The sequence below is a fragment of the Chionomys nivalis genome, chromosome 6 (genome assembly GCF_950005125.1).
Source record: "Chionomys nivalis chromosome 6, mChiNiv1.1, whole genome shotgun sequence".
NCBI classification, from domain to species: Eukaryota; Metazoa; Chordata; class Mammalia; order Rodentia; family Cricetidae; genus Chionomys; species Chionomys nivalis.
Window position 1 is genome coordinate 23,117,497 of NC_080091.1, and position 23,557 is coordinate 23,141,053.

The following is a 23,557-nucleotide window of genomic DNA, read 5'->3' on the forward strand; positions in this document are numbered from 1 at the left end:
ACTCCCTGAGATTAAAAGTCCAGAGTAAAGAAACAGAGGGGCTCATTTTGTAAGAGTGCATCCTGGCGGGGCCTGCTGGACCTCCTGTCAGAGGTGGTGATTGATGGGGGCTTGTTCACTTGATGGGGACCCATCATTAGAGGAGAGGCATTGATTTCCTGCAGTCAGCTTCTGCATGCAAAACTGTCTTGGATTCTGCTCTCACTAAGTGAGTGACTTAACTTCCGAAAAGATGGGTTCAGGATCAGTTGCCGGAGAGTTCCCAGAGTAGGATGAGTATTGGTACTAACCACTAACAGCAGTAGCCTTGAAATCTTGCCTGAATACTCCTCTGGGCACACAAGCAAATCTATGTATCCATCTATCTTTCTTTCTTTCCAGTTTTGTTTGTTTCTTTTTGTCTTCTTAGATAAGTATACTACGTAATAGGTTTTCCCATAGGATCCTTAGAACTACTTTGTTTTCATTGATATCGCCCCCACTCCTCCTTCAACCTTAACTGGTCTTTAAAAAAAAACAAAAAAACTTTGCTTATTTTCACCTCAGCTTTTGCTTTTTCCCCTTGTTGTAGATGGAGGAAAACAAACTTCCTGCCTCCCAGGACCTGTATCAGAGGGTTCAAGTCCTTGGAACTATAACTGTGTGCTCAGAACATGATGCTGACAGTGAAGACAACCAGTCCCCGGTTGAATCACCTCAAGTTCTGGGCCTCAGCCAGCAACCTCACATCTCAAGATTCCCTCTCCTATCACAATGGAAGACCACGGTGAGCCCAGGTGCTCCTCAGCTCTCTAGCAGAAACATCTCTGCCTCTTCCATGGGCAACAGTCTCCAGGATCACCAGGAGAAGGCAGAGCCTCAAAGTAGCTCCTTTGCCAAGGTCTCCTCTCGGGAGTTTATTGTACCTCATGGAGCCCCCTCTGTGGTGGGGTCAGAGCCTCAGTCCCTGTGGTCACCACAGCCTGGGGTCCCTGGGGGTAATGCTACTACCCTGGGTAAGAGACAGCTCTCCTTTCAGGCAGAGTACTGGGCCTGTGTGCTGCCAAATTCTCTACCTCCCTCTCCTAACCGCGATTCCCCACTCTGGAACCCAAATAAAGAGTATGAAGATCTGCTTGACTACACTTACCCACTGAGGCCTGGGCCTCAGCTCCCAAAGCAACTTGAGAGTCATGTACTGGCTGACCCTGTCATGCAGGACTCAGGTGTAGATCTGGACAGTTTCTCTGTCTCCGCAGCAAGTACTCTCAAGTCGCCCACTAACATCTCACACAATTGCTTAGCATCAGAAGTGCCTGCCCTGCCATTTTCTGGAGCCAGGGAGCCATGCCTTAAGCGTTGGCCCTTGGGAGTATCCCAGAAACAGGATGGCATAAGCCTGGCATCTTGGAAGCAGCTTGCATCAACCCCTAGAGCCTCAGGTACCAAGGATACTTCTTGTGAGAACAGAGAGGCAGCCCCAAGGGACACAAAGAACTATCCACCTATAGGCAAGAACCTCAGTGTGGGTTCTCCCCAGCTAAGGACAAAGGAGAGGGGCCCGCCCTTTTCCAGACTAGAGAGGGAGAAGAGAGCCTGCTGGAATGTTGGGCATCCTGCCTATGTGAAGCCTGGGTGGACATCAGAAGAGGAGATGGAAAGTGAGGATGAGTACCTTGCCTTGCCCACGAGGCTGACTCAGGCTTCTAGTCTGATGTCCTACTTAGGTGCCATTCCCACCCTTGTAAACCTACCCCCTGGGGCTGCTGAGGAGCACAGTTCACTGGAAGTCTCAGACAGTGATGGGTCAGCTTCCCCTACATTGGACTCCAGCCAAAGGCAGCATCCTTCTGGTGCTACCTTCCAAGGGCCTATGGTCCAGAACCCCTGCTTCGTGGACTCTATCCATCCCAAAGACTCCTCAGACAAAAGTAATATGATGAGCAGCCAGGCCCTCGGGGTCTCTTATGGACTGCTGAAAACTCACCCCTCCATGCAAGCTGCGTCGGACAGGTGGTCGTTCTCAGAGCCAGCTGCTGAAGAGAGGCTTCCCAGGAACACAGGGCAGGGGAAAGCGTCACTGGTGCAATGTGTGCAGGTAAAGATGCTCAGCAAGGAGAAGCTTCTGGAATAAGTGTTATTTCCCCAGCCCACCAACAGCATGTCTCAGCACCTCCAGCACACATACCCCCAAAATAGAGGTATTGTTCTCCTTTAGTGGTTGTAAGAAAGTGACAGAGAAATTAGGTAACATGAAGCACCAACATTCTGTGTGCCTCAGTGATACGAAGCTGATACGCAGATTTTTAGTTGGGTCAGGTAGTTCTAACCATCATGTAATAGCTGTTTTGAATAGAATGTTTAGTGGTTGGCACGCTTGTTCTTCTGGGCTCGCACTGCTCCTCCACAGTTCCATTCTCACCTTCAGGACTGTGTTCTGAGCCTGTTAGTGTTGGTGTCATTTCCGGATGAGGGGAGACACAGCCAAGTATGGGGGAAGTCTGGAGTCATGGGATAGAGGTGAAGACAAATGACCTAGGAGAGAGAACTCTAGAAGGACATCTGTATCCTAGCATGCTGCTGTTTGTAGCCTTTGGACAAGGACAACAGCGGCTCACTCAGATGCACCATGTGAACTTTGTCTGTGGTACTGGGCCCTAAGCATGGTAGGCAGACTTCCTCGTTGAGCTCTCTCCAGCTACGTGTTCTTATCTCCACAGACATTTTGTTGTCAGCTGGAAGAGCTCATCTGCTGGTTGTATAATGTCACAGATGTTGCTGACCTCAGTGCTCCACCCAGTTCCACTCTGACGGGTCTCAAGTCTTCTCTGCAGCTTTACCGGGTAATGTGTGGTCCTGGCTCCTGGCTTGCTCACCCATGAAACTGGTGGTTAAATCACTTCTTACAAAATAAAATCTCAAATAACTGGAATCTTGTAGCTCAGCTGACTATTTTATCTGAATATATCTAATCAAGACACCTTTTTTAATGCCGGGCGGTGGTGGCGCACGCCTTTAATCCCAGCACTTGGGAGGCAGAGGCAGGCGGGTCTCTGTGAGTTCGAGACCAGCCTGGTCTACAAGAGCTAGTTCCAGGACAGGCTCCAAAACCACAGAGAAACCCTGTCTCGAAAAAGCAAAAAAAAAGACACCTTTTTTAAATTCCAAATTTTGAAAACTATAAAATATGACTGAACTTCCAGACCAGATAGAGGAAAATGATATTTGTCTCAAATCAGAAATATTTTCGAGGGGATTTGCACAGTACTTTGGCAGATGTCTCAGGATTGGATCCTTAGGCCTGGGAATCGAATGACAGTTAAATCAGGTGTGCACCCACAGCTATGCGGCGGCTGCCACATGGGGCACTGCAGACACAGAACACATCAACATCACCATGGTCTGGACTGTATTGGTGTTTATGGAGCTGAGCTGAAACTATACTGAATCCAGGCATAGACGGGGCCGTGTGATAGGACAGATTTAAGCCAGATTTAACCCAAAATCTGACGCCAGTTTTATGGATTTTATTTTACGCCTGATTGTTATTAAGGTCTATTATTTCACACCTATGAATTTTAGCTAGTGATAGTAGATTAAAAGTATATTGAAATGGAGGGTAATTCCTGTAACTGCTAACCTTGGGTAGCTTGGCTAACTTTGACCACATGGTGATGGTGTTTGTAGCCCAGACCTGCTGCTAGTCTGGCAGGGAATCGGAACCCATATCAGATCATATACCCTAACACTGAATCAGCAGAAGACGGTGAGATTTAGTCCCAAGCTCTGACTCAGCATCCTGGGGACTGCATGTCTGGAGAGGAGGGCCTTTGTTTTCTGTCTTTGCAGTCTACTAGATCTAGCCTGGGCTAGCCAGCTGTCCCGCCATGGCAGGGATGCTCTTAGATACATTGTAGAGATAGAGAAAAACTTAAGGAAAGAGCTGAAGGCTGAACCTGAAGGTTCTCTCTGTTCAAACACAGTGTGTCTGTGCCTGGAGAGCGTACCTGGGGAGTCCCAGGGAGAGGAAATTGCTCTCTGACACCCCAGTAGCCTTTCCTGGCCTGGCTGAACAAGTGAAAGGAGACTTATTCCACTCTGCATTTGACCCTCATAAGCCCCTCTGTGACCCAGCTTAAGAGTAGCCAGATGCAACCATCTTGCATTGTAGACAGCTAAGCTCTGAGCCAGGACTTATTCCTGCATATTAGTCAAGCTTAGACCTCTTGTATAAACACAGCTTTGTCAGTGAGATGATGCTACTGACGCCTTCCTCAGAATGGGACAGGACTTATGAATGGGTTCTCTTGGCTCTTGCTTAGACCAAGACTGAGTTCTCGGACTTATGTGTGCTTACATTTTAATCATCACTCTTCCTCTCCTGTAGCTGTCCCCTCATCCTCTCCTGTCCCCTCATCCTCTCCCGTCCTCTCCTGTCCCTGTCCCCTCCTGTCCTCTCCTGTCCCCGTCCCCTCCTGTCCTCTCATCCTCAACTCTCCTGTCCTCTCCTGTCCCCGTCCCCTCCTGTCCCCGTCCCCTCCTGTTCTCTCATCCTCTCCTGTCCTCTCCTGTCCCCGTCCCCTCCTGTCCTCTCCTGTCCTCTCATCCTGTCCTCTCCTGTCCCCGTCCCCTCCTGTCCCTGTCCTCTCCTGTCCTCTCATCCTCTCCTCTCCTGTCCCCATCCCCTCCTGTCCTCTCCTGTCCCCATCCCCTCCTGTCCTCTCCTGTCCTCTCATCCTCTCCTGTCCTCGTCCTCTCCTGTCCCCTCATCCTCTCCTGTCCCCGTCCTCTCCTGTCTTCGTCCTCTCCTGTCCTCGTCCTGTCCTCGTCCTCTCGTGTCCCCGTCCTCTCCTGTCCTCGTCCTCTCCTGTCCCCTCATCCTCTCCTGTCCTCTCCTGTCCCCTCCTGTCCCCATCCCCTCCTGTCCTCTCCTGTCCTCGTCCTCTCGTGTCCCCGTCCTCTCCTGTCCTCGTCCTCTCCTGTCCCCTCATCCTCTCCTGTCCTCTCCTGTCCCCTCCTGTCCCCATCCCCTCCTGTCCTCTCCTGTCCTCTCATCCTCTCCTGTCCTCGTCCTCTCCTGTCCCCTCATCCTCTCCTGTCCCCGTCCTCTCCTGTCTTCGTCCTCTCCTGTCCTCGTCCTGTCCTCGTCCTCTCCTGTCCCCGTCCTCTCCTGTCCTCGTCCTCTCCTGTCCCCTCATCCTCTCCTGTCCTCTCCTGTCCCCTCCTGTCCTCGTCCTCTCCTGTCCTCTCCTGTCTTCGTCCTCTCCTGTCCTCGTCCTGTCCCCGTCCTCTCCTGTCCCCTCATTCTTTTCTGTCCTCTTGCCCTTTCTTGCCCTCTCACTCAGGAAAATAAAGTGTTTGGGGGCAGAGTAATAGTGATGACAGGAGAACAAATCCAAGAATAAAAAACACCTTCAAAATATTAAACAAGTCTGCCCCATGTCATAGTTTAATTTTATACAATTTTTACCCGCTAAAGAAAGATTTAAAAATAAAATTAGCTACAGCCAACTATGGTGGCACTTGCCTTTAAATTAGCACTCAGGAGACAGTAGTCATAGCTCTGAGTTTGTGGCCAGCCCAGTTTACATAGTAGTTTAGGACAGCCAGGACTGTCTTTAAAGAAAATAAAAATCAGCAACACTGCTTTGTAATTGTGAGGGAAAACCTGCTTGGGAAGAGTTTTTGGGAAAACATCAGCTTCCCTGATGCCAAGGTGTTGCTGTAGAGGTCCATAGAGAGGAGGAATAAAGGTGAGGGCCACAGCTCCACCAGTCAGCATAGCGGCAAACTCTGCTTGTAGTTCTTATCTAACATGTTCATTCTAGCAGTCAGTCCCATACTGAGTTAGAGAACACCATAAAGTAAGGCACAAAATTAAATCCCATTCCAGCCTATTCAAGAGCCAGCTTCTCCGGGGAGAAGTCTTCTGTTGAGCTGGGCTTGATGGCCCAGGGTTATAATTCTAGCCCTGGGGAAGGTAAGAAGGAGGACTTTAGAACAGCCTGAGCCAAATTAAGACCCTGCTTCAAAACAACAAAGAAAATGAATGAATATATTTCCCATGTACTCAAATAAGCTGCCACTAGACTGGTCCAGTGAGAGATTCTACTGCATGATGGCTTCTTCCATGTTAGAGAAGTCCAGTGTTGGGTCAGATTCATTCTAGACAACTTTTACAAGCAATAATATTGAAGCTCTTTTTCTTTCTTGATGTCTTAAGCAATTTAAGAAAGATATAGACAAACATCAGTCCCTGACAGAGAGTGTCTTGGAGAAGGGGGAGATTCTTCTTCAGTGCCTGATGGATAACACCCCAGGTGGGTAAGCAAGAGCTTTGTTTGCTTGTTTATTGACACATAATGTATCTCTGTATCTATGGGTCCAGTGTGGTACACATGTCCACTGTATGTAGCTATAATTGGGGCATGCCTTTCCACTGAGTGTTTTAGAGCAGCCCTTAGGAATTCAATCCATTCACCTACTAGTGAATTTTAATATAAAAGTCTAAATTGGGCTGGTGAGGTGGCTCAGAGGTTAAATTCCCAGCAATCCCATGTTAACTCATAACAATCTATAATGAGATCTGGTGCCCTCTTCTGGCCTGCAGGCATACATGCAGGAGGAACACTGTATACATAATTAAAAAGTTTGAATTAGTCAATGTAAAATGAAAGATGAAGAGCATAGTGGTACATGTCTTTAATCCCAGTACTTGGGAGCCAGAGCTGCTTCTTGAATTTCTGGCTAGCCTGGTGTGATAGTTCAAGGACAGACTGGGCTATATAATGAGACCCTGTCTCTAAATAAATAAATAAAAACAAAAGTAACCACTAGCCAGACACTGGAAACACAGCTTAGCTATTGTGAGCACTGTAACTCCAGCTCTAGGACATCCAGTGTTGTCTTCTTGACTCGCCTGTGCACACATACACATGTAATTAAAAATAAATTTTAAAAAACTAGCCACTATTACAGCAATCAAATTTAGAATGTGGTGGCACTCTATTTATCTTCTCAATGTAGAATTCTCATCAGCTTCAACGGACAGGGATTTTCAGATTGGTCCCATTTCCCACATCCGTTCCATCTCATGCAGAGATGTGACTAGAGCCCAGCAAAGATGAGAGTGGCGTTCATTCTCCCAGACGGTCATAGTCATAGAGGGGTTCCCAGGGCCTGCTGCTGTCTCTAGTCTTGTACAGACCTCCATACTGCTTCCCACCAGCAGTGTGTAAGAGATCCCTTTTCTGTCATCCTTGCTGTCATTTTGTCTGTTTCAACTAAGCCATCTTACCTGAAGATTATATATCACATAGTTCCCTCCTGATTAATAATAGTGAACCTTTTTCAGAGGTTTGCTGCCCTTTCCTCTTCTGAAGTATCTAGGTCATTCATCCATTTTTTTAAAATCAGGTGACTATTAATAGTAACACTAGAAGTTTTGTTTTTTGTTGCTTAGTTTTTGAGACACTTTCCCTATTTAGCTCTGACTAGGCAGGAACTCACTATATAGGTCAGGATGGTCTTAAACCTGCAAGGATTCTCCTGCCTCTGCCTTAAGTCCTGGAATTACAGGTTTACGCCTGCAATTTTATTTTGTGAGACAAGGTCTCCTATCCTAGTTCCTGGTCAAGCTGTTGTGTTTGTTTATTTGAATTCTTTTGTTTGTTTGTTTTTGTTTTTTCGAGACAGGGTTTCTCTGTAGCTTTAGAGCCTGTCCTGGAACTAGCTCTTGTAGACCAGGCTGGTCTCAGAGAGATCTGCCTGCCTCTGCCTCCCGAGTGCTGGGATTAAAGGCCTGCGCCACAACCGCCCCGGCTTATTTGAATTCTTACATATTATGTTGGCTCCAGAGGTCAAAGGCAGGTCATTAGGCTCGGTGCGACCTACTGTGCTGCCTCACAGGCCCTATAGTGCTTTTTGTTCGTTTTTGAGACAGGGTCTCACTATGGAGCTTTCTGGCTGTCCTGGAAGTCACTAGGTAGGCGAGGCTGGCCTTGAACTCTGAGAGACTTGCCTGCTTCTGCCTCCTGAAAGCTGGGATGACCAGTGCAATGCCCTTTTTAATAAAAGACTTATTTTTCAATTATGTGTGTTTCTATGTGAGGGTAATGATATGAATACAGATGTTCTTGGAGGCCAGGACATTAGCTCCCCTTGTGCTACAGCTGCATGTGAGTAGCCTAATGTAACAAACTCAAGTCTTCTGGAAGACTGAGCCCTGAATGTCTGTGTATATTTGCTTGAGGTGTTTGGTTTTTAAATGTGTGTGTGCGCCTGAGTGTGTGTGTATATGTACCACATGCACGCAAGAACATGTGGGGGTCAGAAGAGGGTGTTGGAGCTCCTGAAACTGGAATTAAAAAGTTATTGTGAGCTTCCAAGTAGGTATTAGGAACCAAACCTGGTATTCTCCAAGAGTTGTAAGTATTCTTAACCATCAGTCCAGTCTTGAGTGTTGTTTTTGGTCTTTTGTTTGTTTGAATCCACTACTGAGAGGTCAAGTCCAGGGCCTTGGGGTGTAAGATAGATGCTACCAATGAGCTGCATCTCCAGCCGTGTGCTTCAGGTTTTGCTCTTCTGTTGTAAGAAAACGTGCACACTGCCCAAGAGACTTCCACAAAGAACACCTACTGGCTCCTCACATCGCTGACCCTCCAGACCCTGCAGACCCATGGTGAGAGTTATGGGCATAGATGTAAGCCTAGGTAAACTAGGCATTGAGCCTACAAGAAAGAGATACTTGTTTTTTGGGTTTGTTTGGTTTTTATTTTTATTTTTTATTTTTTGGTTTTTCGAGACAGGGTTTCCAGTAGCTACAGAGCCTGTCCTGGAACTCATTCTGTAGACCAGGCTGGCCTCGAACTCAATAGAGATCCGCCTGCCTCTACCTCCTGAGTGCTAGGATTAAAGGTGTATGCCACCACCACCCAGAAAGGTTTTTTTTTTTTTTTTTTTTTTTTTTTTTTTATGTAGCAGGTGAGGCTCCTTCTACCTTGTTTTTGAGGCTCAAGGGCATAGGCTTGCTTCCCCTGGACTCTTCCCCTCTCTGCCTGCCATCTTGCTGAACTTTTTACACAGTGAGACTGTCAGGGTAGCCCAGCAAGCACTTTCTTCTCTGAGCCATTGTGCCAGCCCCCAAGGAACTCATTCTTTTGCTTTTATAAGTCTCTGTCAATGTTCTGAGTAAGTGTGTATTGTGTGAGTTCAGGTGTGTGTGCATGGCACAGATGTAGAGATCAGAGGGCAGCTTCTGAGAGTGGGTTCTCTCAAAATTAGGTCCTCAGGTTTACCCACTGAGTCATTTCCCTGGCCCAGGAAACTAGAATTTGATCTGGCAGTTCTTAGTTGTAGGTGGGGTAGTCAGTGGAAGCCCTCAAATTTCCTGTTTAGCTCAAGTTTAACTGGCAGGTTTCTCTATTTTATATTCTACTAATTTAGGGAAGGGTTTTTGTCACAAAAGCAAGGATCGTATCAGCTATAGACAGTTACTGGCCAGCCCGCTTCCTAGCACTTAGAAGGTTTGAGACCAACCTGGCTCCTTTGTCAAAAAAAAAAAAAAAAAAAAGTCTGTTTTCAGGGACAGATGAGTTAAAAGGATTAAATTTATTAGGAGAATGAGTGGGGATATGATCAGAATACATTATGTGAAATTTACAAAGAATTAAAAAAAATATTTTAAGAATTAAACTTGAAGCTGGGAAATGGTGGCACATGCCTTTACTCCCAGCACTTGAAAAGCAGAGGCAGGCAGATCTCTGTGTTTGAGGCCAGCCTGGTCTAACAGAGCTAGGTCCAGGACAGCCAAGGCTACACAGAGAAAAGAAACCCTGTTTTGAAAGACAAAAACCGCATTAACCTGATGGGAGGACAGGGTTGCATTTCCATACAAACCAGACTTAAACCCATTTGCAGGATAGGTTCCAAATTTAGCAAAGTGTGAGAACTTCAAGAGTATTTCTAACTGCCTTCATGCCAGGAACTGATGCCCATCTGTGTCTGCAAAAGCCTTGAACTGATGGGCCCCAAAGTGATCACTAATGTCCTGTAGTACTACACAGTTCCAGAGAGAGAGAGTACTTACAGGGGAATCAAACGGCATCAACACAACCATGATGAACCTTGTGTGAACTGATGGCCAGGTACCTACCTACTGGAGAAAGGTTACAAAACAAAGTTTATCAGGCTTGGTGCCACTACCATATAAAGCTTTGCAAGATGTTTTGCAGCACAAAAGACCTCACATCCCCACAGTGTTGATGCCCTAAAACATTTCCAGACAGTGTCAGTTGTACTCTGGGTCAAGTGAACAAACACATGGTGAAGTTTTGATGGAAAACAGCCACTAACAGGTCTCCAGCAAAGTGAACTGGTGAGCCCTTGCTTCTCGGAAGGCCTGCCTGTAGTTCTTCCTATGTTGTCTTACGTAGGATCTTTAGGTATTTTGTGGCTAAGCCTGAATGGTTTGTTTTATTGTGTACATGAATGGGGGTGTCCATCCCTGTCCATACCCCATACCGTGTGTGTGGAGATCAGGTTAACTGCCCTCACACGGGTTTTAAAGATTGGACTCAGGCTGCCAGATTTATGTGGTAAATGCCTCAACTCCCTAAGCCACCTCACCAGCCCCAAGTTTAGGTTTTGTATTGGGGCAGGAACTTGGTCTACAAGCTTTACTGCCTCTGACTAAACCAGTTTTTTGTTTTGTTTTTTGTTTTTTAACCAAATACACTTAGCATGGGGCTGAAGAAACTTCCAGCTGCTGCCCCTAGGGTCTGAAGACACAGGGCATGAGCAGGAAGAGCTCAGTATCTTTCATAGAGGCCATATGTAATAGAAGACATCCTAAAACTGATTGTTTAGACTTTCACTTGTAAATAAATCCACTAACATTACTCTTTGTCCTACTCTGGGAAAAGATATTTTGCTGGCCAGAGAGCCTTCTGGATTGAGTCTGAGACATGAATCCAGGTTCCTTCAGAATGATAGGCTAACTCCTCCCAGTCCTCTCCTGGAATAATTGGAGCATTTAGCTGTTTTGTTCAAGTTCCTCTTGACACTTCCCACTTCCTCCTCCCATAAGCAGCAGAAGCAGCATCCTGTCAGTGTGTGCGCGTGCGCGCGTGCGCACGCACACACACACAGACACCCTTTTCAGATCCTGCTTTTTTACTTGCTGCAAATATAACCTTGGGAGTGTGAGTGCACCTTAACTCTACCAAAAGGCCCCGCCAAAGGCATTTTGACCTAGTTACATAAATACAGGTTGACATTTTGTCTTATGCTCAAACTGCTTGAGTCACATGACTGAACCCCATGGGAATTAAGCCAAATGAAGCCCCATATGCATATGTTAAATTAAAACAACACAAAAATCACACCAGGAAAACAGAGCTTTCTGGCCTTTCCTCCATGACCTGTTTACAGTAGTTTTAAGTCAAAGGCCCTAGAACCCCACTGATGGCACACAGGAAGACTGAACCGAGCTTGGCTCACCACCCTACAGCATTCCTATGACACCAGCTCTCTTGTTAGGACAGCACTTTGCCCTCACGTGGCTTCCTAAGGGGCTAACCTCAACACACCCAGCCTGCTGTTCCTTCCCTTTCTGCCCCAGCTAGTCGATGTTGTGCAGAGAACAAAGTCTTCCCCTTTCTTATCCTCGGCTGGCAGATGTTCCCTAAGGCAGGAAGCTAGGGAGCAGTTAACACAGCTGATAAAGCACAGGAAGTAGCTTTTGTGTGTAACAAAAGGAAACAGCCTTCCAATTGCATACTCTGACCCAAGCACACCCCTCTTCTCATTCTGACCTGTAGGAGTGAATTTAGCCTATTTTCACGCCTTTGCTCCAGTTTTGGTCACTGATTCTCTATCCCCTAAAAATCTACAGATTTCCCCCTTGGAGCATTACTGTTTAAAAGGAGAGAGGTGGACTGGGAATGTGGCTCAATTGGTAGTATTTACTCAAACATGAAATCTTGCATGAAGTCTTGGGTTCTGTCCCCACAGCTACATAAACTAGTGTAATGGTGTATACAAAAGTTGAAGGTCTTATTCAGGTAGAAAGCTTAAAAGAGGTCTGCCTGCTCTACAGGAGACCCTGCTGGGGTAGGGGAGGAGGAACTGTGAGCTACTACAACCCTGTCTGAGCAAATGGTTATTCCTTTTATGACTTGACCACCACTAGTTTTGAAGGATGTCCTTGGGAGGATTGCAGAGCAGTCTGGTGAGCTGGAGAGCTGTGCAGATCACCTTTATGACTCCATCTTAGCCTCTTTGGACATGTTGGCTGGCTGCACCCTCATCCCTGACCACAGGCCAACAGCAGCTAAAGAACACCCGCCTGAAAGACTTTAACTCAGTAAGTAGAAAAATACAGAACCTGCTGTCCAGGCACTGCTAACCAGGACTGTCCTAGTAACAGGGCTGTCCTAGTAAAGGATTACTTCTGAGCAGCTCAATGGGGTGATGGAGTGGGACTCGCTACCCTGGCAGGGGCGTGGCTCTTCCTGTGGTGGAACTCAAGTTGGTTCCACTGTTTTCATGTGCTTGCTGAGGAGCACCCCACGTCCCCACTTCTGAGTGTTCTCTTCACCATAACTCTACCCTCAGACAGGAACAGTAACCCTTACCAGTGCTTTTCCCACAGGCGCTTCTTCAGTGTGGGCTATAGTGATATTTTGTGTTTTAACAAATAAAGCTTGCCTGAAGGATCAGAGAAGAGTGAGGCCAGCCACTAGAGACTTTTTACCTCTACCAATGATCAGACCGAAGGGGCAGTCCTCGGACTGCAGGGGCGAGCCTCAGACTGCAATGATCCTGTCTCATCTTACCTAGCTATATCCCTTCCTGTCTCCATCTCCCTAATGCTGGGAATTAAGGTCTAGGACTCTCAAGTGTGGTCACCTTTGTGTGAGCTGTTTCTCCTTTAGACAGATTCAATCTCCTGTAACCCAGAGTGGCCTTGAACTAACAGATCTGACTGCCATCTCCATCTCTGAGTCCTGGGGATTAAGTGTTTGTCACCACTCTCTGGTCTTAGCTCTGCACTCTGATCTTCAGGCAGACTTTGTTAAAACAATCACTACAAGGGGCTGTAATCAGACTGCCTGGCCTGTAGGCTTTCTCACCCAGCTCATTAGCACTTGTCTCCAGGCATCTTTGACAACACAAACATCTACAAAAATCCAGTAAATTGCCAGCTCTCTACCCTACCCCCTTCCCACAAAGTATCTTTGCAAATCTTATACCACATCCTTCCCTAAAGACCGTGGGGAATGGTACTTCTAGAGACTTTACAAATACTGTTTGTTGCGGCGGTGGTGGTGCACGCCTTTAATCCCAGCACTCGGGAGGCAGAGACAGGCGGATCTTTGTGAGTTCGAGGCCAGCCTGGTCTACAAGAGCTAGTTCCAGGACAGGCTCCAAAAACCACAGAGAAACCCTGTCTGGGTGGGGGGGGGGGACGACACAAAACCACAGAGAAACCCTGTTTCGAAAAACCAAAAAAAAAAAAAAAATACTGCTTGTTAACTACAACTTTCATCTTACCTTTTAGAAAGTCAAACTGGGAATGAAAAATAGGAAAGAGAGGGTTACCTGGTGCCTACCCTGGGATCTCTACTATCTAGCATTTCAGAACCACACAATTCCATTGTACTTTTTCTGGAACGGCCTCTTTTACAAAATGTTTACCAATAAAGTTGTCTCAGTGAGCATATGCTGAAAACATGTCAAGAGCAGAGACTCCGGGGTGGGGGGGGGGGCTGTATAGACCTGTAATTTCAGAAAGGATGCAGTGATAGAAGCCAGCCTGGGCTACATACCAAGACATCTTTAAAACATAATAAGAGTAAATGGGGACTCAGATTTGCATCAAAGCAGTGTGAGCAGATGCCTGTCACCCTTGCTGCTTTCTGTTTCAGGCACAGGCAGAGGTGGACTCACATCAGCTAAATTGGGGAGAAAACAAGAACTTCTTGGAAGAGCCATTTAACAGTTAAGGTGTAAGGGAGAGACACAGCTTTGAACAAACTTGCTTTAAGATGCCTTTCCCATCTCTGATGGGTTCTTGAGTCACTGTTCTCATCATGAAACCCTCCAAACGAAGGCTTTTCCTTTTGGTGCTTCTCTACCAAAAATACGTGGCTTTACAATTTTGATAAAATACTAGGGTTTGTGGGTCTCATGTACCTCTTCTGTTTAAAAACCAGCAGATAAGCTGCTCAAGAAAGGTTCTAAGTACTTGGAATTAGCGTACCTGTTAATTTTTTAGACATAAAATACAGTATTTCACATGCCTGCTGCAACCCAGTATGGCTTATGGGCGTGATCCAAATTAAACTGTTTTGATTCTGCCATCTCTAAGTCAAGCTTATTTCTTACATTGTACGTGGTAAATAATGTGCTTTCAAAAGACAAAAGAAAATGCTTTTCTAGCAAATGAGAATTGGTTAAAAATCAGTACATTTTACTTCTCTGGTGTGACTTTAAATTGCCTTCTCATTAATGTTAGAGCTGCCCTCAGAAATTAAACCCATTTGGCAGGCATGAAAGTCAGTCAGCATAAAAACTGAAGATGGATGGGCTGGAGAGATGGCTCAGAGGTTAAGAGAACTGACTGCTGTTCCGGAGGTCCTGAGTTCAAAACAGCAACCACATGATGGCTCACACCCATCTGTAATGAGAGCTGGTGCCCAGAACACTATATACATAATAAATAAGTAAAAAAAAAAAAAAAAAAACTGAAGATGGCAGAACCTTGCAGAAAAGAGTTAACCAGTTGCACCAATTGAATGCAGAATAAAGCGCTCCTGTTCTCTTAAAGCGTCAACTGACAATGTTTAGTCTGGAATATACTGTTTCCCAACAAAGTACTACCTTGCCTAAAGATGGTCCATGCTTTTGTTCATCCTCTTTGTAACAAAAAGATAAGCTTTTTTGTAACTAAAGGGTGCAAACTCTGACCTTGGCTGTGAAAGCCACTTAAGAATATCAACACAGCTGTTAATTATATCTTCTGCTGTGTGTTAACTTTTGACCTGAAATTGTCTCAGCCTAGGATGATGCCACCATTTCCATGTGCAAGTGTGGCCAGGGTCTTGAAGTGTTTATACTTGAAAAGTGGGATATACCCCCCAAGCTGCATTCATTGGTGCATACATCAAAGCAAATAGTAATTAAGTGTGCTGAAATGGTGTTGTATGCCCTCATCTTGCTGCCAGTGGTGAAAGAAAACTAGAATTTTGCAAAGTCTGTAAATTTGTTTATATTATAAATAAATGTTTTCTGCTAACAAAGAATAAACCAAAAGTTTGAACAGTTTTTGCTATTGTAAAATTAAAGTGCATGGCATCACTTTGTCTTACATTGTTTCTGTATCATTTAGTTATTATAGAAAACAGTTTATGAACTCTTTCTCCCTTTGTATTTTGACAAGGAAAAAACCCAACAGTGTACAATATATATGTGTATATGGGTCAAAATATATTTTAACCCATATATACTGATGGCTTCAGGAATTTCCAGTTGTCTTACATAAGGACGAATAGACCCAACAAGCACATCTATAATACAAAGTAAACTATGATTTTATTGTGAAATTCTCATAGATGGAAAATTAAATTGAATATTTATTCTGTCCATTTTTCATTTTACAATAATCTTACCACTTATTTTTGTACCATGTATTTCAATTGTCTGTTTAGTGAAAAATAAAGAAACCTGTAATTTTTGACTTATTTTTAGCTTAATATTTTATCATTAAAGACCCCATAATAAAATGTGTTGTCAACAGCCACATCCTAAGCCCCCAATTGAAGAATGTTTGGCTGCTGCTTAAACCGAAGGAAACAATCTCTGACCTCTGTCACCTTAAATGCTAGTGTCCCTAAGAGACTTTGTTTCCCACTGTAAGACAAAAGCAAAGTCTAGGATCTCAAAGTTCCTAGTTAACAAAACTTTCACACATGCAAAAATTTCACCGAAATATATTATTCTCTCATCATTCCCATCTACCGTTCATGTTTTGAGTTAATTTTCAGGAGATAGAATTTCTACAATTAGGGCAATCAACATTTCCTGCTTTCTATTCTAATGCTTAAACTCTCCTCCAACATGAGTTATACAATTGGAAAGAATAAAAAGTTGACACCTGGAAGTGGAGGCAGGAGGATCAGGAGTTCAAGGCCATCCTTGGTTACAAGTGATTTTGAGGCCTCTTGAGCTACATGAGACACTGTCTCAAAAAAAACGGTGTAGTCTGGGTATTGTAGTACATGCCTTTAATCCCACCATTTGGGAAGAAAAGGCAGGTGGGTCTCTGTGAGGGATCAGTTTGTTGCACATACTAACTTCCAGGCCAGTAAGGGTTACATAGTGAGACTCTGTCTCAAAAAAAAAAAACAACAACAAAAAAAAAAAAAAACAAAAAAAAACAGAAAAAGCCAGGCATGCTGGTGCATGCCTTTAATCCCAGCACTTTGGAGGCAGAGACAGGTGGATCCCTGAGTTCGAGGTCAGCCTGGTTCACACAGTAAGTTCCAGGACAGCCAGGACTACACAGAGAAACCCTGTCTCCAAAAGCAAAAATAACAATAATAATAATGTGTGACATCTGACTCAGAGCATGGAGGGAGCACCAGCACATTTTACCAGGTCGCTGCTGTGCGGAAGGAAGCATGTGCTGCTCTCCAGCTCTACCACAGACACATGAAAAAGTGTTGCCAGTGAAGCCACTTCAGATGGTTTTAGGACTGGAGATGAAGCGTAGGGAGCGTACATTCTAAACTTGTTTTCCATACAGTTTGAGCTCCTTGAACCAATGAAGCTGGTTCAATCTACACAGCACAGAAGCTTCTCTAGGTCACTTAGCAGGTCTATTACTAGAAAGCAAACACTGGATGCTGTGCTATAAGATAGGTCTACAGTGCCCTTGCTGCACACACAAATGGCTGTTGAGTATAATGCAAACCTCTATTTCCCTTTAACCATAAGAATTAAAACAATACTTATCACCATACAGTTTGATATTACTTCCAATAAGTACAATATTTATTAAACATATCTTCAGTTTTGTTACATAGTGTGCAACAAATTACAATATTCTGCAGCCACAAATTATATGCAGAGTATGAAGAAACTATTGATCAGATAGTGTAATCTTTCCATTTATAACTCTACAAGGAAGAACTAGCAAATCAGATCTTACATAGAACATCTCACTAAACTTTATGCATGGAAATTGACAGACACTGGTTGTGCTGTTTGATACAAAATGGCTGAACTTCATCTTCAGAAGACTAAACCCAACATCTAAAACATGCCAATATAAACATCAAAACAAAATAAATTCTAACCAACCACGGGAAACAATCTGGTATCAGGAAAGCAACAAGGATTACACACATTATTTTATGAACCAGCACACAAAGGTTTAAAACAGTTCTGAAAATGAAGTTAGCTGTCTTGAGTCAAGGGAATAAAAAAAAAGTCAGTATTGACCATTTACAATCTCTGACCTTGTGGAAACGGTAAGAATCTGTTGTAGTGCAGCTACATACAGTACAATTCAGGCAATTTTGTTTTTCACTTGGGTTCAGATTGCGAATTCATTGCTGTGAGAAAAGGACGGAGGCAAATTTTAGCAGCAACCTCCACCTGACTGCTTGACTGGAGTGCTCTGGATTTTAACATTGGACTTCTCTGCACCACCAGCTGTTGCTCCAGGACCCATTCGCTTTTTAATCTCAGCGGCCATCGTCATGAAAGACTGTTCTACATTCGTTGCATTCTTAGCACTGGTTTCCAAAAATGGAATTCCAAGGGAATCGGCAAATTCCTGAGAGAGTAATAAGGAACAATGAACACTGGAAAACCTTTCTAACTTGATCTGTCAGTGCTTTCTGAAATGGCAATGAAGGACTGACTTAAAGGTTGAGACAGTCTTAGCCACTGTGACCCATTCATTCCCTTAATTAAAATTCAGTTTAAAAAGTCAAACCTCATACATACCTTTGCTGTTGTGTAGTCTACTACTTTCTTTGTGGTCAAGTCACATTTGTTCCCTACCAACAACTTGTTGACATTTTCACTGGCATAGCGATCTATCTCCTGCAGCCACTGTTTAACATTATTAAAGGACTCCTGAAAGATAAGAATGATACAGCTCTGGATGCAGCAAATGATCGATAAACAGCTCCTGTGAAACCCTAGCCATAACTATAATGCAAGGAAAGAAACAAACTCATACATTACAATGACAAGGCTCATCTAATGAGGACTGGAAGGCCTGAACTAAAAATAGCTTATTTGGAAAGGGAAATAGTTTAATATTTAATGGGGCAAACTCCCCAAAAATTGAAATTTTAAAGTACTAACAAAACCTAGTTTCTGAAATTTAGTAAAATTCTAGTTTATGAGCTGGATACAGAGACAGCTTTATTTATTTATTTATTTATTTATTTATTTATTTATTTATTTATTTATTTGTGGTTTTTCAAGACAGGGTTTCTCCGTAGCTTTGGAGCCTGTCCTGGAACTCGCTCTGTAGACCAGGCTGGCCTCGAACTCACAGAGATCCTCCTGCCTCTGCCTCATGAATGCTGGGATTAAAGGCATGCGCCACCACTGCCTGGCTACAGCACAGCTTTAATCCCAGCACTTGGGGGTGGTAGAGGCAGGTAGATCTCAGTCTAAGACAGCCTGGTCTACAAAGCGAGTTCCAACACAGAGAAACCCAGTCTCAAAAAAGGAATTTTTTTTTAATGGCAGGTCAGGAGTGGTAGCATATGCCTTTGATCCCAGTGCTGGGGGGTGGGGAGAGGGGAGGGAGTAAAAGAAGACAGGTCTCTCAGTTCAAGGTCAGCTTTGTCTTTAGAGTTCCAGGACAGCCAGGGTTAGTCAAAGAAACCCTGTCCCAAAAAAACAACAAAATTATGGCAACAGACTAGACATGTTTAAAGTTAACATGTTCTGATTATTTTTTTGAGATGCTGCCTAGGCTGGTCCCAATCCTCTGGGATCCCGAGAGCTTATCTCAGCCTCCCAAGCAAGTAGACTACAACAGGCACATGACATCATGCCAATGTATGTAGCATTCTCTTCTCCTCATATCCATACATCTTCTGCTTGTAATACTTCTAATCTAAATGTCTTAGATTATTCCTAAATTAGCTATAAATTATAGATAGCCGAGATTTAACATTTGCTGCAAGAAAAAATGAGTTCTAATTTTTTAAAAATTTCTCTAATGGTAAAAATAAATTTCTGATCAAAAGAAAAGTATTCAAGGGCAGCCTGTCTACATATTGAGTTGCAGGTCAACCAGAACACAGTGAGAGTGTCGAAAATGTACACATACACAAAAAGTAAGTCCCTGCTTTGTTGATAACACACTCTCTAGGCACTTACCTGATCTGTCACATCATACACAACTATGATGCCATGGGCTCCTCTGTAGTAACTGGAGGTGATTGTTCGAAATCGTTCCTGGCCTGCTGTGTCCCACTATTAGAAACAATCAGGAAGGCAAACAATTCCATTAAAGCAGGCTTGGAAAAGTACAGGAGAAAATCAGATTATTAGGATCTGAAACAACAGTATTTAATGCTTACATTATTAAAATGCATTGCAAGTATCAAATATGCTAAAGTACAGACAAAAGGCATGCACCACTACTCCCGACCTACCAGAATTTTTTTTTTCTCTTTTCTTTTGGTTTAGTTTTGAGACAGGATTTCTTTTTAACAGCTCTGACTGTACTGGAACTCGCTTTGTAGGCCCAGGCTGGCCTCAAACTCACAGAGATCTGCCTGCCTCTGCCTCCCAAGTGCTGGGACTATAGGTGTACACCACTATTGCTGGCCATAAATATTTTTAAATGAGAGAAAAAAATAAACAGGGAAAAAGCCTCACCAAAAGTTATTTACTAGCTCTCTCCTCCCTACCCCCTACCTTGTAGTGGGTTTAAGCTTGAGGCTTTCTGCATGCCAGGCAACTTGTCAGTCCCTGAGCTGTACCCCCAGGCCAATGGTATGCTTGATAGTAGTAACACTGCTATTATTCATAACCAGTTTTTGTTAATTTTTGTTTGTTTTGAGACAGGATCTCATTTAAGGTAATTAAGGTAGTTCTCCAACTAACTGGCTTTGTAGACCAGGCTGACCTGGAACTCAGAGATTCACCTGCCTCTGCCTCCCTATTCATAATGTTAATAATGCCTACAATTTAGCTGGTGGTACTGACACCAAAATTATAAATTCTTGAAGAGCTGCAGCCACTCATCCCAGATCAGGGTGTTCTGCCGTGCCCTAGCGGGGCAAGGAGGTACACTTCACTAAGTGGGAGACGGATAAGCAAGGACTGGCACTAACCCTGTCAAAAGCCTTAGGAATGTGAAGAGATAGCGACTGGCAGGGCCCATGCTGAGAATGCAGGCAAGTCCCATTGCTACTCATCCACGTTTAAGCCCAAAGGCTTTGGGAAAGGTAAAGCTGCAAGTCACATTTTCAAGTAGACCCAGGCTGTAGAAACCTCCCACCCACAGGGCACATGCCAGGCCTTATCCCCAAGCACCAGGGTTCCTCCCAGGAGACCTTTAGGTGTGTGCGCACACACATACACCAGTTGACAGGGCTAGAAAAAAGTGCCCCAAAGACCTATGAACAGAGGACAAAAGGCAGAGTTACTCACTGCTAATACAGTTTACAATACCAGAAAGAAATGGAAAGCTCTAATGTTACCTGCCAGTCAGAATGACACCCAGTTCTAGTAGGGACTATTTTAATCTGAGCAAAAAATAATGTAAGGAAGATGTTTCTAAACACTTTGGGGAAAGGCAGGCAAGAAAGCTCAGCAAAAGATTTGCAAACCTGAGCCGGGCAGTGGTGGCGCACACCTTTAATCCCAGCACTTGGGAGGCAGAGGCAGGCGGATCTCTGTGAGTTCGAGACCAGCCTGGTCTACAAGAGCTAGTTCCAGGACAGGCTCTAAAGCTACAGAGAACCCTGTCAGCCTGTCTCAAAAAACAAAAAAAAAAAAAAAAAGATTTGCAAACCTGACAACCTGATCGATCCTTAGAACACATGATAGAAGGAAAAAAACTATAAAAAGTTGTCCTCTGACAGGTATGGTGGTTCATGCCTATAATCCTAGTACGGGGGAGGCAAAGGAAGATGGAGCTCTGTGAGTTCAAGACTAGCCTTATCTACACAGCAAGTTCCAGACCAGCTAAGGCTATATAAACAGTGAGAGACCCTCTTTCTGATCTCCACAGATGTGCCACGATACAAAGTGACACGTGCACACACGCATGGGGTAAGTTTTTGTTTTTTGAAACACGGTTTCTCTGTGTAGCCCTGGAACTCATTTTGCAGACCAGACTGGCTTCAAATTCAGAGATCTGTCTGCCTTTGCCTCCTAAGTGCTGGGGTTAAAGGTGTGCATCAGTATGCCTGTCTGATAATAGTAATAAAATTTTTTTTTTTTGATTTTTCGAGACAGGGTTTCTCCGTAGCTTTTGGTTCCTGTCCTGGAACTAGCTCTTGTAGACCAGGTTGGCCTCGAACTCACAGAGATCCGCCTGTCTCTGCCTCCCGAGTGCTGGTATTAAAGGCATGCGCCACCACCGCCCGGCAGTAATAAATTTTTTAAAGACAAAAATATATCTCATTCTAAGAACATCTTACTGCAGCTGGGGGTGGGGTGGGAGTGGCATACGCCTTAAATCACAGCAATTGGGAGGCAAAGGTAGGTGGATCTCTGTTGAGTTTGAGTTCAAGGCCAAAGAGCTAATTCCAGGACAAGCTCCAAAGCTACAGAGAAATCCAGTCTTGAAAATACAAACAAAAATAACCTCATCTTACTGCAATGATCTGTCCGGTCTCTTTGAGAGACAAGCCACCCACCCTCCACCCCTGCTGAGACAGTACAGATCTTACCACTTAGGTTCTAACACCAAAAAGAAATGCTTCATCACTGTATTATTGTTCTGTTTTAAAAAATGAAAAATAACTAGTCAAATTCACTTTTTAAATTTAAAAAGTCTTAGTTCTAATAAAGACAGCTGCAGTTGAGAATGTAACTCAAGAAAAGAGGATGATAATTTTGTTTTAATTTCTCCTAAGCAACAGCCACCCACCCCCCCCACACACTCCATTTTATGTGTATGAGTGTTTTGCCTGCACATGTGTCTGTGAGTACCCTTGGACGCCAGCAAAGGATGCTAGATCCCCTAGAACTCGAGTTCAACATTTCTGAGTCATCACGTGGGTGCTGGGAATTAAATTAGGGTTCTCTCAAAGAGCAGTCACTGAGCCACCTCTCAGTCCCCAATGACCTCTTGTTAAGAAAAGTTTGTCTAACTATATGACTCAATTACTCCACCAAAAGATAATGGTAGGGCTGTGTACACAGCTCAATGGTAGTCGAATGCCTTGCACTGTAAGATTCAATCCCAGCAAAGTTCTTTATCTCTCAGAAATGTGAGACTAGGTAAGGCATCAATGTTAATTCTTTTAAATATGATAATGGTTTCATAGATAATAATATTCAGATGCGTATGAATTTTTTTTTTTTTTGGTAAAACTGGGCATGGTGGTGCACGCCTGCACTCCCAGCAGCAATAAGGAAGCAGGAGGATTACAACATGCTCAAAGCCAGCCAAGGCTACATAGTAAGCTCTGTCTCCAGTACAGCCCCAAAGTCTGTAACATTAACACACTTCTAGATGAAAAAGAAAGCAGCTAGGCGTGGTGGTAAGTGTATATCTTTAACCCCAGCAGAGGCTGGCAGATTTCTGAATTCAAGGCCAGCCTGATCTACGAAGAGAGTTATAGGACAGTAGGACAGTCAGGGCTACACAGAGAAGTCCAGTCTTGAAAAAAAAAAAGAAAAAGAAAGCAAATAATATATATGGTTTAGCAGCTGCTTATCTTAAAAACAGAACCAATTCTGGCTTCATTCCTTTCTTTTTGGTCCAAACTGAGACTGAGAACTCCAGACTATGAGGATCACTGTCAACACTAAGGAACTTGGTATATCACCTGGATCTGCTGGCATGACTCTATTGACGTGCCCCTCTTGCTCAATGGTATAACCACTAATTTTAAACAATACCTGGCCATCACCACTAAATATAAAAAGTGAAAGGGAAAAACACTTGGAAGGGAAAATGAAGTCTAGCAAGTTGAAATGTAATGGCACAATTTTGCATTTAAAATTTTAAAACATCCATTCACAGAAGTCTCTCTGTGTCACTCATAAAGACACACGTGTGCACCGTTTAAGTGTGTATGTATGGTGTGTGCATGTGGAGATCTGAGGCTGAAGTAAAGTCTTCCTGGATTACTCTCCACCTTATTCACTGAAGCAGGCAAGATCTCCCAACTGAACTCAGAGCTCACTGATATGACTAATAACTGAGCTCCAGGGATCCACCGTCTCTGCCTTCCATGGACTAGAATTAGAGGTGAGTCCCTGTGCCTAGATGGCATTCTGACGGGTGAGTTCTGGTTCTCACATTTACAAGTACTTTATCTACTGAACCATATCCCCAGACCATACGTATCCTTTACAT

The 23,557-nt window shown here is 44.1% G+C and overlaps 2 protein-coding genes across 6 annotated transcripts in view; one reads left to right on the forward strand and one right to left on the reverse strand.

Annotated features, from left to right (window-relative positions):
- The window catches only part of Cep68 (centrosomal protein 68), a 32,784-nt gene extending 17,204 nt beyond the window's left edge, over positions 1–15,580 (forward strand). The window contains exons 3-7 of one of the 4 annotated variants that reach the window (XM_057771301.1): positions 572–2,077; positions 2,700–2,822; positions 6,203–6,299; positions 12,170–12,343; positions 13,908–15,580. In XM_057771301.1, the coding sequence (XP_057627284.1) occupies positions 572–2,077; positions 2,700–2,822; positions 6,203–6,299; positions 12,170–12,339 (1,896 nt within the window). In that variant the 3' untranslated portion in view covers positions 12,340–12,343; positions 13,908–15,580. The remainder of the gene's footprint in view (positions 1–571; positions 2,078–2,699; positions 2,823–6,202; positions 6,300–12,169; positions 12,344–13,907) is intronic. The other 3 variants (XM_057771304.1, XM_057771302.1, XM_057771303.1) reach the window with 3 other exon arrangements.
- Positions 15,555–23,557, reverse strand: part of Rab1a (RAB1A, member RAS oncogene family) — a 28,038-nt gene continuing 20,035 nt past the window's right edge. For both annotated transcript variants that reach the window (XM_057771305.1, XM_057771306.1), the window contains 3 exons: positions 19,393–19,488; positions 17,995–18,126; positions 15,555–17,821 (listed from right to left, as the gene is read on the reverse strand). In XM_057771305.1, coding sequence (XP_057627288.1) covers positions 17,624–17,821; positions 17,995–18,126; positions 19,393–19,488 — 426 coding nt within the window. In that variant the 3' untranslated portion in view covers positions 15,555–17,623. The remainder of the gene's footprint in view (positions 17,822–17,994; positions 18,127–19,392; positions 19,489–23,557) is intronic.